This window comes from Pseudorasbora parva, chromosome 8 (assembly GCF_024679245.1).
Source record: "Pseudorasbora parva isolate DD20220531a chromosome 8, ASM2467924v1, whole genome shotgun sequence".
Taxonomy (NCBI): Eukaryota; Metazoa; Chordata; class Actinopteri; order Cypriniformes; family Gobionidae; genus Pseudorasbora; species Pseudorasbora parva.
This window is the reverse complement of record NC_090179.1, coordinates 14213743-14226026: the sequence shown is the minus strand read 5'-3', so window position 1 is coordinate 14226026 and position 12284 is coordinate 14213743. Positions and strand designations below refer to the sequence as shown.

General features: G+C 36.9%; 1 protein-coding gene across 1 annotated transcript in view; it reads right to left on the bottom strand.

Moving 5' to 3' along the window:
* The window catches only part of cog6 (component of oligomeric golgi complex 6), an 85133-nt gene that overhangs the window by 28055 nt on the left and 44794 nt on the right, over positions 1 to 12284 (bottom strand). The window contains exons 12-15 of the mRNA XM_067450157.1: positions 10365 to 10429; positions 8168 to 8259; positions 7856 to 7973; positions 1607 to 1738 (exon numbers count right to left, since the gene is read on the bottom strand). Coding sequence (XP_067306258.1) covers positions 1607 to 1738; positions 7856 to 7973; positions 8168 to 8259; positions 10365 to 10429 — 407 coding nt within the window. The remainder of the gene's footprint in view (positions 1 to 1606; positions 1739 to 7855; positions 7974 to 8167; positions 8260 to 10364; positions 10430 to 12284) is intronic.

The window sequence follows — 12284 nt, the reverse complement described above, 5'->3', positions numbered from 1 at the left end:
TCAGAAGCCGATTCAAAACTGAGCTCGCGCGTAATGTGTGCGTCCGGCGTGAGATCCTAAGACGCGCCGCTAAAGGGGGTCGCACACCAGACGCGGAGCTCGGCGGCGCGCCGCGCAGCGTCTCAGGTATCGCACACCGGACGCGCACATTCTCAAAGGATTTTAAAAGGCTACGTTTATTATACATTTCCCCAAAATATGTTTAGACTTTATTCAAGCTGTTGAACTCAGAATGTAAAACAAATGTGTCTTGTAGCAAAGGGTGAAATCAGTATACCTTAACAATAATATACTCTTAATATAAAGCCTTGAAATGGCGCTCTGTGGCGCGGCAGGATTTAGAACAACTTCCTGAGTCGCCGCGGACAGGCGCCGAATGCCGCCACCGGTGTGCGTACACTCATTGAAAACAATGTGTTCGAATTTTAAAGACGTGGCGCGCTGCCGAGCTCCGCGTCCGGTGTGCGACCCCCTTAATTCAGTCCGGTGTGCGACCCCTTTAACGTCAACGCAACCGTGGCAACATAGGAAAAACGGTTTTACTGAGCTGCCTGATATAAATGTGATTATTTATTTATTTATTTTAAATCGCATTTGGCATTTATTTATTTCAGTGCGTCAAAAGGCTTCGCGGTCCGGATGGATGCATCTCGCGGTCCAGATCCGGACCGGAGTCCGCCAGTTGGCGACCCCTGGTGTATAACTATTATGTATATTTAAATACAAACACATACATGTACAGTATATATTTAAGAAATAAGACAGCACTAATGAGACAAATAATTTCATGATTGAAACAGTAATAAAAATTTAGCATAATTAAGCTTAGTTTCCACTGAAATTACCCGAAACAATTTGTACCAGGAACTCCTGGTAGTAGGAGAACAACTGTAGCCATAGCAACTCTTAACGGCCACCAGGACTAATACAGATTTATAAAAGATATTTATTTGTTGTAAAGTGTAATAATCATCTAAGAAAAAATACATTATTCGTAAAAAGTGCCTGGGACAATATATACGCTGTCAAGATGAGAGGGTGTAGCCAGGCTATGTCTGTGTCATTATTCCAACATTATCCTCATAACTTCTTACAAAATAAAAAGTTTGCCTGAGAAAAATTGACTGTCCTCTCAACATTATAGCCTGGTGCGAGCGCGGCACGCGCTCTTTAGTGGTGAAGGCGTGTGCTGTATATCACGTCATATAAGGACACACACTCAAAAGTAATCGGGTCAGGTTGTTTACATGGTGAAATTTGTTGTTTGATCGGTCCATGAAAAGGTTTATCCTACCCCTCTCAAACCGATTACAATTTCATTCGGTTTGGGCATTTTTATTCCGATTGAGGTGTTTGTATGGAGCATTTTCATTCGGATTTGACTTTTAAACCGATAAAAGTGCGGAAGAGATTCAAGCTGTGCTGCTTTTGCTGGTTATGTATTAGTTTACTAAAGAGGTAATTAACAAAACGGCGGAAAGGAGCACTAGCGTATTCTGAAAGCTTGTAAAGCTAGATTTAAAATGACAATGTATATCATTATCAGGTAAACTAAGAGGTGGAAACACACTGGATTCCTCCACAACAACATGACATAAAAAGTCACCTGTGCAAAGTCAGCCTGACGGGCATCAAGAGGCAGAACTGATGAATCATGGGATGCCAAAACCTCTCTGAGGAGAGACAGCGTCTGAGTAAGGGAGGCGGTGGGACCCAGATCCGGAGGTGGAAGCTCGACCTGAGGAAACAAGAAAAAAAGAAAGAAGTCTTGTTTAAAACCAGTGTTGGGGAGTAACTAGTTACATGTAACTGCATTACATTACATATTTTTCTGCAAGAAGCTAAGATACGTTACAGTCATGCTATCATTAAAGCAGCAGTCCGTAACTTTTTGTGCTTTAGCGGTTAATAAACAGAACTGCATGCGTCTGAACATTCTCATTGTATAATTTGTGTAAATCTTCAACAAAAAAAAAGTTACAGACAGCAGCTTTAATGCATGGCGATTAAACCATTCAAGTGAGAGAAGACGGAAAAATAAGAAGTTAATTCTCTACTTGTGCAGTGCACGTCTGTGAATCTTCTGTCTGTGTGACGCACACATGCACGCGTACCACACTACTCGTCACACCTTGTGTAGCTTTAATAAGGATTAATCTATATGTCATTTATAATTTATGCAGTGAAAACTGTGAAGTATTGATACATTTATAAACTTTCTGTATATTCCCTAGCTGTCAGATCAAATGTTTAACATATACTGTCTTTGTTTCTACATTCATTTAGAGATTAAATATGAAATTACAATATAAAAATATATTAAAAACTGTAATGTTATGTGCGTTTCATCATGATTAATTACAGAAAAAATGTTTGTGATTAATTAGTTAATTCTTTTAATCGATTTAGCACTAGTTTAATAATATTAATTTGTTGCTCTGCCAGTTTTTGATGCACAATGCCTCCTGCCATTTAAAGGCAGTTCAGATAAGCGATGCTATTCTGATGCTTGTTTGGCTCTCTCAGAAAATCAGAAAAGAGCACAAATATAACAGTTAACTACTATTAAACAACTATTAAAATGCTATCAACTATTGTTATGATTTTAAATCTATATTTAACCTCAGAGACAATATCAAAGTAAAAACAAAGAGGTGCTAAAGTCTGATTTTGTGGTGGGGCTGTGCTTTAAAATATCATCATCTTGATTCAAGTGATGAAGGACTCTAAAAGTCTTACAGTAATCAGTGTTGAGGACTACTCTAAGGGTAACCCTGCATGGTTTTTAATGTTGGTAAATTATCACTTGTAATCAGTTAACATTACTTAAGTAGTAATTGAAATACACTTAAAAAGTATTTAGATTTTAGAAGAAGTCTCTTATGCTCACCAGGCCTCTATATATATATATATATATATATATATATATATATATATATATATATATATATATATATATATAAAATGTAAAACTGTTCATTTACATTTTGATAATATTTCACAATATTACAGCTTTTTTTTTTAAATCCTTTTAATTTCATTTAAAATGTCAGCATCATTACTCCAGTGTTGTCGCATGCTTCTTCAGAAATCATTTTAATATGATTTGATGCTCAAGAAACATTTATGATCATTATCAATGTTGAAAACTTTTTTTTTTTTTTGATGAATGCAAAAAAACAAAAACAGCATTTAATTAAAATAGAATCTTCTGTAAAATTATAAGTGTCTTTACTGTCACTTTTTATCAACTTAATGCATCCTTGCTGAATAAATGGATGAATTTCTTTAAGAAAAAAAAAGAAAACATTCTGAACACGTGTGACCGGTAGTACAATGTTACACAAGCTTTCTATTTCTTATTCTATTTCTAGTTGTTCTTTTGAACTTTCTATTCAAAGACTCCTAAAAAAAACCTTTTACACAACTGTTTTCAACATTGGTAATGATCATAAATGTTTCTTGAGCATCAAATCTTTATATTAAAATGATTTCTGAAGGATCATGTGACACTGAAGACTGGAGTAATGATGCTGTAAATTCAGCTTTGATCACAAATAAACATTGCATTTTCAAATATATTCAAATAGAAGAGACTTTATTTAGAATATATTCAAATTTAGTTGACTTCTTCTAAAACACATAAAATTGCACCGATCAAAAGCTTTTGAACGGCAGTGTAGTTTCAATACTAATACTATATTACTATGTAATCAGTAACTTTACATTTCCAAAGTAACTTGTTTAAAACACAAGTATATATTCTCATATAATGCATGTGTTTTAAAACTTCTTTTGACAAGTATTAATTTAAAATGACAAATGGTGCACCTATCAAGTAAAAACATTTCCCTCATGCCTTGGAATGTACCTTGAGTGCAAAATAATAAATATTGTAATAGTTTTTTTGAGTACTTATAGATATTTTTCAATTGAAAAGTATATCAAATATCAGTATTTTCCTTGAAATTGTAATATCCAACATTAATTTTAAGTGAACAATTTAAATACATTTTCTAATAATAGGTTTAAGTCTTCCTCTTGGCTACACCACATTTTGACTTTAAACATGTCCATGAAAACATCATGATCATGACATCCATCATGAGATGCATTAAAATCACTGTGTATGACGTGCAGTTTTAACGTCTCCTTAAATAAATTCATCGTTTCATGTCTCAGACATTCAGACTTTTTCATAGCAGTATTTACCGTTTCGACTCATGTCCAAGATCAAGCCAGGCTTGTCTGACAGTGAGACTGACACCTCTGAAGGCTGACTAATAAACACCCTGCTACGCGAACACTACCTAAGGCCCTGCTGCCACTAATATAGCTTATTAGCTCTGGCTGGTGTTCCTGGCACCGAGCGACGTCAGGGAGCGATGCGTAACGTCCTAAGCCTGAGGTGATTTGATTAGCACGCTGCTAAGGCGATAATTCTCTCAGAAGTGTGGAGAGGGGGCCATCTTGTTCTTGCTATTGATCCACTTACCAATGAAGTGTTGTTTTTTTTCTTCCAAAGTAGCCTGTTCGTGTTCACGGATATTTTGGGGCTAATTTAAAATCATTGGGTGCGAGAATGCTGTTTTTCAGCCTGGCAAAAACACAATCCAACTGATGAATGAGTGTAAGGCACTGCGTTGTGTCAATCACTGTAGACAGATAGGGTGTTGTGTTAGAGCACCACAATTCAGGGGTGTTCTGGGGTGGTTACAGGCAGTTGTTGGAAGTGTTTCTATTGGCCATTAAGATGTTTATTGGTTTAATTAAGTAAATAACAGCCGAATTTTCATATCTCTTCAGATTTATGAAAATGGGAACACAAGAACAGCAGAAGAGAATTTATATGAACTTAAGATGTGTACAGTAAGTGTTATTTTAGTATCATTATACACCAGTGGTTGGCCGTGCATTTCACACTTAGGCCTTCAGTGGCATCCTACCGGAATTAATCCACCTCTTAATAAAATCATCATGATGCCACGGATATAGAAACCTTCATTATACAAAAAATCAGTATAACAGGGTGCTGCGTCTTTCATGAAGTGAGAATGAATTCCGTTATTACGCCTGTTTCACACCGCAAGCGTGAGCAGCGCGTGAGCTGCACTTCAGCGTAACTACACCGTGACTGCAGCTGCAGACGCGCGAGTGTATTCACACTGGAAGCGTCACAGCAGCGGCTCCCACAATGATAGAGCCTATACCTGTCTGAGTATTAAATACTAAACTAAAATAAATTATTATATTTTCTGGCTAGATTACTTTACTTTTTATAATACTTTCACCCAAACTGAATAATTAAAACAAGTTTAAATGGGTAAATCTTCTACAGATGATTTTTATTCTTCGTTTTCTTTTTCTGCATTTTGAGCGCTTTTGTGATATTATATTTATTTTGTCCATCAAAAGTGTGCTTTCGCTTTGCACCGTGACTGCAGCTGCAGACCGAGAGCCTTTACCTGTCTGAATATTAAATACTAAACTAAACGAAAGTTTGTTATATTTTCTGGCTAGTTTACTTTATTTTTTATAATCATAACCATACTTTCACCCAAACTTAATAATCAAAACAAGTTTAAATTGCTAAAATCTTCCACAGATATTTTTATTCTTCGTTTTCTTCTCTGACATACTCCAGTTATTGTTCAAATACACTACACGTGCTTCCTGTGTGCATTTTAGGCACTTTTTGTGTGAAATCACATTTATTTTGTCCTTTAAAAGTGTGCTTTCACTTTAATTGAGCGTCAGAAGCGTCAGCAGCGCAGCAAAAATAGGCTCGCAGCCGAAACCCCCGCTTCACTGCTGCTCACGCGACGCTCCTGCTTGACGCTCACGTGCTGCTCCTGCTCCCGGTGTGAATGCACTCATTGATTAACATGGGCGCCGAAAAAAATACGCGCTGCTCACGCGCCGCTCACGCTTGCGGTGTGAAACGGCCGTTAAAGACACCCAAATAACACAATACAACAAGTCTGCAGCCACAGGTTTTTGTAGTAGGCTACTTTTTGAGTTCTCCGACCACGGAAACCCCGGCAATCATGGTTTTCCCAGGGATTTGAAATGAATGTGCTGTTTTTTTTTTGTGTGCAAATTCCACAGGAAAGAAAACGTAACAGCATAAATGGTTCTTAAAAAATCATAAGTATGACATTTCAGGTGAGGTATTTTTTCAAATATATATATATATATATATATATATATATATATATATATATATATATATACATACATATACATACATACATACATACATATATATATACATATATATATATATACATATATATATACATATATATATATATATATATATATATATATATATATATATATATATATATATATATATAATCTACAGATGTTTTATCTTGTGAGTTTTGCTAGTTATTCTGACTAGGCTCCTAGTTATAGTACGCTCTCTGACCATCCAATCAAAGGACGTGAAAATGCCAAAGTTATGATACGCCTGCTAGATGACCCCAGTGTCGGCAACTCGAAATCTGATTAAATCTGAGTGATTATCTGATTGGTTAAAGTGCATTTTCTTTGCAAATCATTTTAAGCTAAAGGCCCACAATACTGATTCTGAAGACCTCAATGCAGATTTCTTTGACATTGGCAACACATGATGCCTGAAATATGATTGGATAAAAGCTTGAACATAAATACTGGAAGCAGCGAAACCAAGAGAAAAGTTATGAAATTAAGAAATTAGACTATTGTGAATAATTTAACACACATTCAAGGAAAAAATATATTAAAATTTAAGTCAGTGATTCTGATAGTGAATTAGGCCAGCAGAGAAGGCCTTGCTGGCCATGACGGCCCACCACTGTTGTATACTATACTATTAAGTTATCTAGGACGAGCTGTAGTACTGGGACGCTTTGAGGGTGTTGGTGGAATTGATCTACTCCATCTGGGTTTTGATCATCATTCTAAATCCAATCCAGACAATCGTTAAAAGGGGCGTAATGGTACACTCACAATACGATGTGTATTGCAATATTTTAAGCAAAAATAAAGAAGAGTTTTTTTAATTACTTTTTTATTATTATTAAAATATTATTATTATTGTATTATTAGAAGGACCCATAAATATTCCCCCACTGCATTATTATACATTATATGTAGTCATTAAATGTAGTATTGTTACTGACACTCTGCAAACTTAAATTTTCAGTTTTAAGTTTACGCTTTCAATGCAGGCAGCATTCTCTCCCAGTACATGCTGGCTCTCCTACAGGAAGTGGAATTAAATTCATGGAAATTCAAAGAAATTTTGAAGAAACAAAGAATATGTTGAATCTCACAGTCAGTGTTAGGAAGGTTACTTTGGAAATGTAATTGCCACTGTTATAAGTTACATATTATAAATGTGGTTTGGATTACTTTATTTGGATTACTTTATCAATGCAAAGCAATTTCCTTTTAATTTGATTAGTAATTCATTGAATTACACATTTTACCTCAGTAATACAACTAAATACAATTACATTAATTTTGGTTTTAATAACAGAATTTTATTAAACGTAACTAGTCACTCCTCAACCTTGCATACATTTTGTTCTAAAATATAGATGATCAAATTCTTTAAATAAATTACCCCCTGGCCTCAACGTTGTTTATTTAGTTATGTTCCAATGTTAATCAAAAATTTCCTTTTTGAGAGGCTCTGTTTTTTCTTTTGATATGTTGCATGTTTAAAAAAATTTTTTGCGGGGCATTTTGAGAAAATGATCAAAAATGTTGGCGGTGACTGGCAACTTAAAACAAACGCTGGTGGGGAAAGAGTTAAAAATGTACATTTTAGTTGACAAAGGAAAAAAAACTGAGAAGAACTTACTTTATCCATGAGGCGACTGGCGTGGAGACTAAGACTGTTGAAGAACATCTTCTTACTGAGCATGTGCATCTCATCAATGGTCATCAATAGAGAGGACACGCTGGTACCCATGATGCCACTGAAACAGAGACAGATGCATTCAGAATAACTGTAATGTTAAAGGCTATGCCAAAAATTGGATTTATGTTTTGGATCTATCTATGCCAAGCTCGTTAGTAAAATAAGGAGGATGATGTGTCCTTCCATGAATCATAGTCCAGAATGAAGACAATAAAGAGGTGTGTGTGTGTGTGTGTGTGTGTGTGTGTGTACCTGATGGTGTGATGGTAGAACTTGAGCAGGTTAGAGAGTTTATACAGAAGAACTGCACCTGGCTCTGCAATGATCACCTGCTCGATTCGCACCTGGAGGAGAAAAAAAAAAAAAAAAAAACAGTCAGCACAGGTTTGCAAAAATATTAATTACTCAAATATGACTAAATAGCCTTGAACAACATTCAAAAGTTGATTAGAATATATACTAATGGACAGACAGACAGTCTTGTTTAAAAGTGTACACACCCCTTACAGAATATGTGAAAATGAGAATAACTTTAACAAAAGAGGGATCATACAGATATTTAGTACGGTCACAAGGCAAAAAAAAGTGTGTCTTTCCCTCTATGATCCATGGTTATCTTGTGATGGTTGTTCATGAGTCTCTTGTTCCTCCTGAGCAGTTAAACTGACCAACATTCTTTAGAAAAATCCTTCAGGTCCTGCTAATTCTTCAGGTCTCCAGCATCTTTTGCATATTTGAACCCTTTCCAGCAGTGACTATGATTTTTGGATCCATCTTTTCACTGACGCTCCAGAAGGAAAAGATGCTGGAAAACTGAAGAATTTGCAGGACCTGAAGGATTTTTCTGAAGAATGATGTTTAGTTTAACTGCTCAGGATGAACAAGAGACTCAAGAACAACCATCACAAAACAAAAGACACTGTGGATCATACAGGGAACGACATGCAGTATTAAGAATCAGGCGCATGTAAACTTGTCTGTCTGTCTGTCTACACACACACACACACTCATTAATGTACACACAGCACCCCATATTGACAGAATTGTTGACATTTTTGCAGATTTACAAAAGAAAAACTGATATATCACATGGTCATAAGTATTCAGACCCTTTGCTGTGACACTTATATATTTAACTAAATTTAACTAAACATTAAATGCTGTCCATTTCTTCTGATCATCCTTGAGATGGTTCTACACCTTCATTTGAGTCCAGCTGTGTTTGATTACACTGATTGGACTTGATTAGGAAAGCCACACACCTGTCTATATAAGACCTTACAGCTCACAGTGCATGTCAGAGCAAATGAGAATCAAGAGGTCAAAGGAACTGCCTGAAGAGCTCAGAGACAGAATTGTGGCAAGGCACAGATCAGGCCAAGGTTACAAAAACATTCTGCTGCACTTATTTTTGCTGCGCGCACCTTCTTACTAGTGTGGACCATAGAGGTGCGGACACGGCGCCGAGCTATCGGGGGAGAAGAGCCTTGGTGAGAGAGGTAAAGAAGAACCCAAAAATCACTGACGCTGAGCTTAATAAATTCTCTGGTCTGATGAGACCTGGATAGAACTTTTTGGCCTTAATTTTAATCGGTATGTGTGGAAAATCTATCACCTGTCCAATACAGTCCCAACAGTGAAGCATGGTGGTGGCAGCATCATGCTGTGGGGGTGTTTTTCAGCTGCAGGGACAAGGTGACTGGTTGCAATCGAGGGAAAGATGAATGCAGCCAAGTACAGGGATATCCTGGACGAAAACCTTCTCCGGAGTGCTCAAGACCTCAGACTAGGCTGAAGGTTCACCTTCCAACAAGACAATGACCCTAAGCACACAGCTAAAATAACGAAGGAGTGGCTTCACAACAACTCCGTGACTGTTCTGGAATGGCCCAACCAGAGCCCTGACTTAAACCCAATTGAGCATCTCTGGAGAGACCTGAAAATGGCTGTCCACCAACGTTTGCCAACAAACCTGACCGAACTGGAGAGGATCTGGAGGAGGAATGGAGGAATGAGGATCCCCAAACCCAGGTGTGAAAACGGGTCGCATCTTTCCCCAGAAGACTCAAGGCTGTATAGATCAAAAGGGTGCTTCTACTAAATACTGAGCAAAGGGTCTGAATACTTAAGACCATGTGATATTTCAGTTTTTTCTTTTTTAATAAATTAGCAAAAATGTCAACAATTCTGTGTTTTTATCTGTCAATATGGGGTGCTGTGTGTACATTACTGAGAAAAATAACTTATTCATGATTTTAGCAAATGGCTGCAATATAACAAAGTGAAAAATTAAAGGGGGTCTGACTACTTTCCGTACCCACTGTGTGTATATGCTGGCAAGTATAGAGGTTCATGAGCAGGTTAAAAGCAGGACTTGAACCTGTACCACAGCTCCACTACTAACCACTTATCCTAGTTATTAGTTCTAATGAAATTGTTTTCATCTCACCTTGAGTGGTCTGCACACTCCTTCGGTGATGTGGCCAACTACGTCCTGCATGTTTTCTTCAACTCCTGCATGAACAAAGCACAAAAATCAACTATAGAATACAAATCAACTACATTCACAGAGCAAGGCAAAGCTCTAAGTTCTAAAATGTTTGATGTCTTAATTGCTTAACGTACACACTGCGGTTAAATTTGGTTGTCAGTTTAACTTTTATAAAGAAATCCTGTTCTGTACACACACTGCAGTAATTTACCAGAGCGGCAAACACATTCTACAACCGATTTAACAAAACTCTACACAAATTATATGCAGCGTGTGTAGAACCAAACTGATCAACTCCTTGTCAATGTGTCTAAAAGCACATCAAAGATGCGTCTCTTTTGTATATGTGTGGTGCAAGAAATCCAAAGAAAGAAAAGTTATGAGTCTTGACTCATTTGTGTTGCCAGATCTTTCTAGAAAAAAAAGAAGAAAAAAAACGCGAACAAGAACATGCCCATTTAAACTGAGATAAATAAAAATGCTTTATATTTGAAAAAAAAAAAACCTAAATATTGCAACCCGTACCTGCCTACTAGTCTTTGGTCGCAGTAATATTAATGTTGTTAAACATATTGGATACCAAACACGTGAGACACATTGCTATGGTTACCACGCTGTCAATCATCGCATCGTGTTCTGTACACACACAGGGCCTCATTCATGAAACACGAGCACAACGAATTTGTGTGTAAATCGTTTGTAAAGCCGCTCTAACGTAAATATTCGGATTCAAATGTTAGTTGGTACGAAAGTAATGTACACCTGCTCCATACCACATGTAAATGGTGCGTGAAACATTTGAATGTTCTGTGTTCTAATTTAGGCAAACTGATGACACTGGATTTTGATGCAATATGTAGGGCAGGCCTACCATAAAAATATTTCAAGAGTTGGTTTGCCCCTCTTTTTTGTTTTGTTTTGTTTGTTTGTTTAACGTTGGGCAATAGGCAGCGCTTGTCACTGTGATTTTTTACCAGGCTGTCCAATCCCTGTGGAGGAGGGGCGGGACAAAAACTACACAGACCAATCATCCCACTTGTACACCAACCGAACAACAATAATAGAGAAGTTAATACTGCTTTTTACTGCATTTCTAAATTCAGTAATATTCTTCAAAATGAGATCCTAGTAGTAACACATTACTGCCATGGATATTCTGTATCGTAGCAACCAAAGTATCTCTGCCCTTGCAAAGCGCTTTCAAGTGCCACCAGCAGGGCGTTTTCAGAAGAGCACCAGGTGTTTAGCTGGCTAAAACATGCTTTGGTGGACACACGATAATTTAATATTTAATGCTAGTCATATGGCCTATTAGTCTCTTCAACATTTATGCAAAATTCTGGAGCCAAACCTGAGAAAGAAGTCCAGAAGAGTCCACAGCGTTCCTGGTCACGTCATTTGCATTTGTAACTCATGGGCGGGGATCACGCTAATTATGAATGAGCGTGCCCGGGCATCCTATTTAAGCATGTTTGGAATTCACTAATATACACAGAGTTTTCGTAAAGGTCCATTTTATGCTCAAATTACTCAGAATTTGCTCCTATATTTACAAAAGTTTCATGAATGAGGCCTACAGAGCGTAATTTAGGGGATTCCCTCTCGTATTTAAAAGCGGTTGACACACCTGAAACTTTACATTGTGTACGTGACCAATGTGAAGTCACGTTACCAAAACATTTTGTGAAATTTCATGAAAAAAAAAAGGTAAATTGTCTGTTGTCAATAGTACTGAATGCACAGTTCACACAGAAGTCACATTCAAACCAAGTACCTTTAGGGGCTTTCACACTAGGTAGTTATAAGAAATCATTTAAGGAACTAAATTTCCCACTTTTTTTGGTAATTTTTCTGGTTGGATTTGCCATTTTTCTGGCT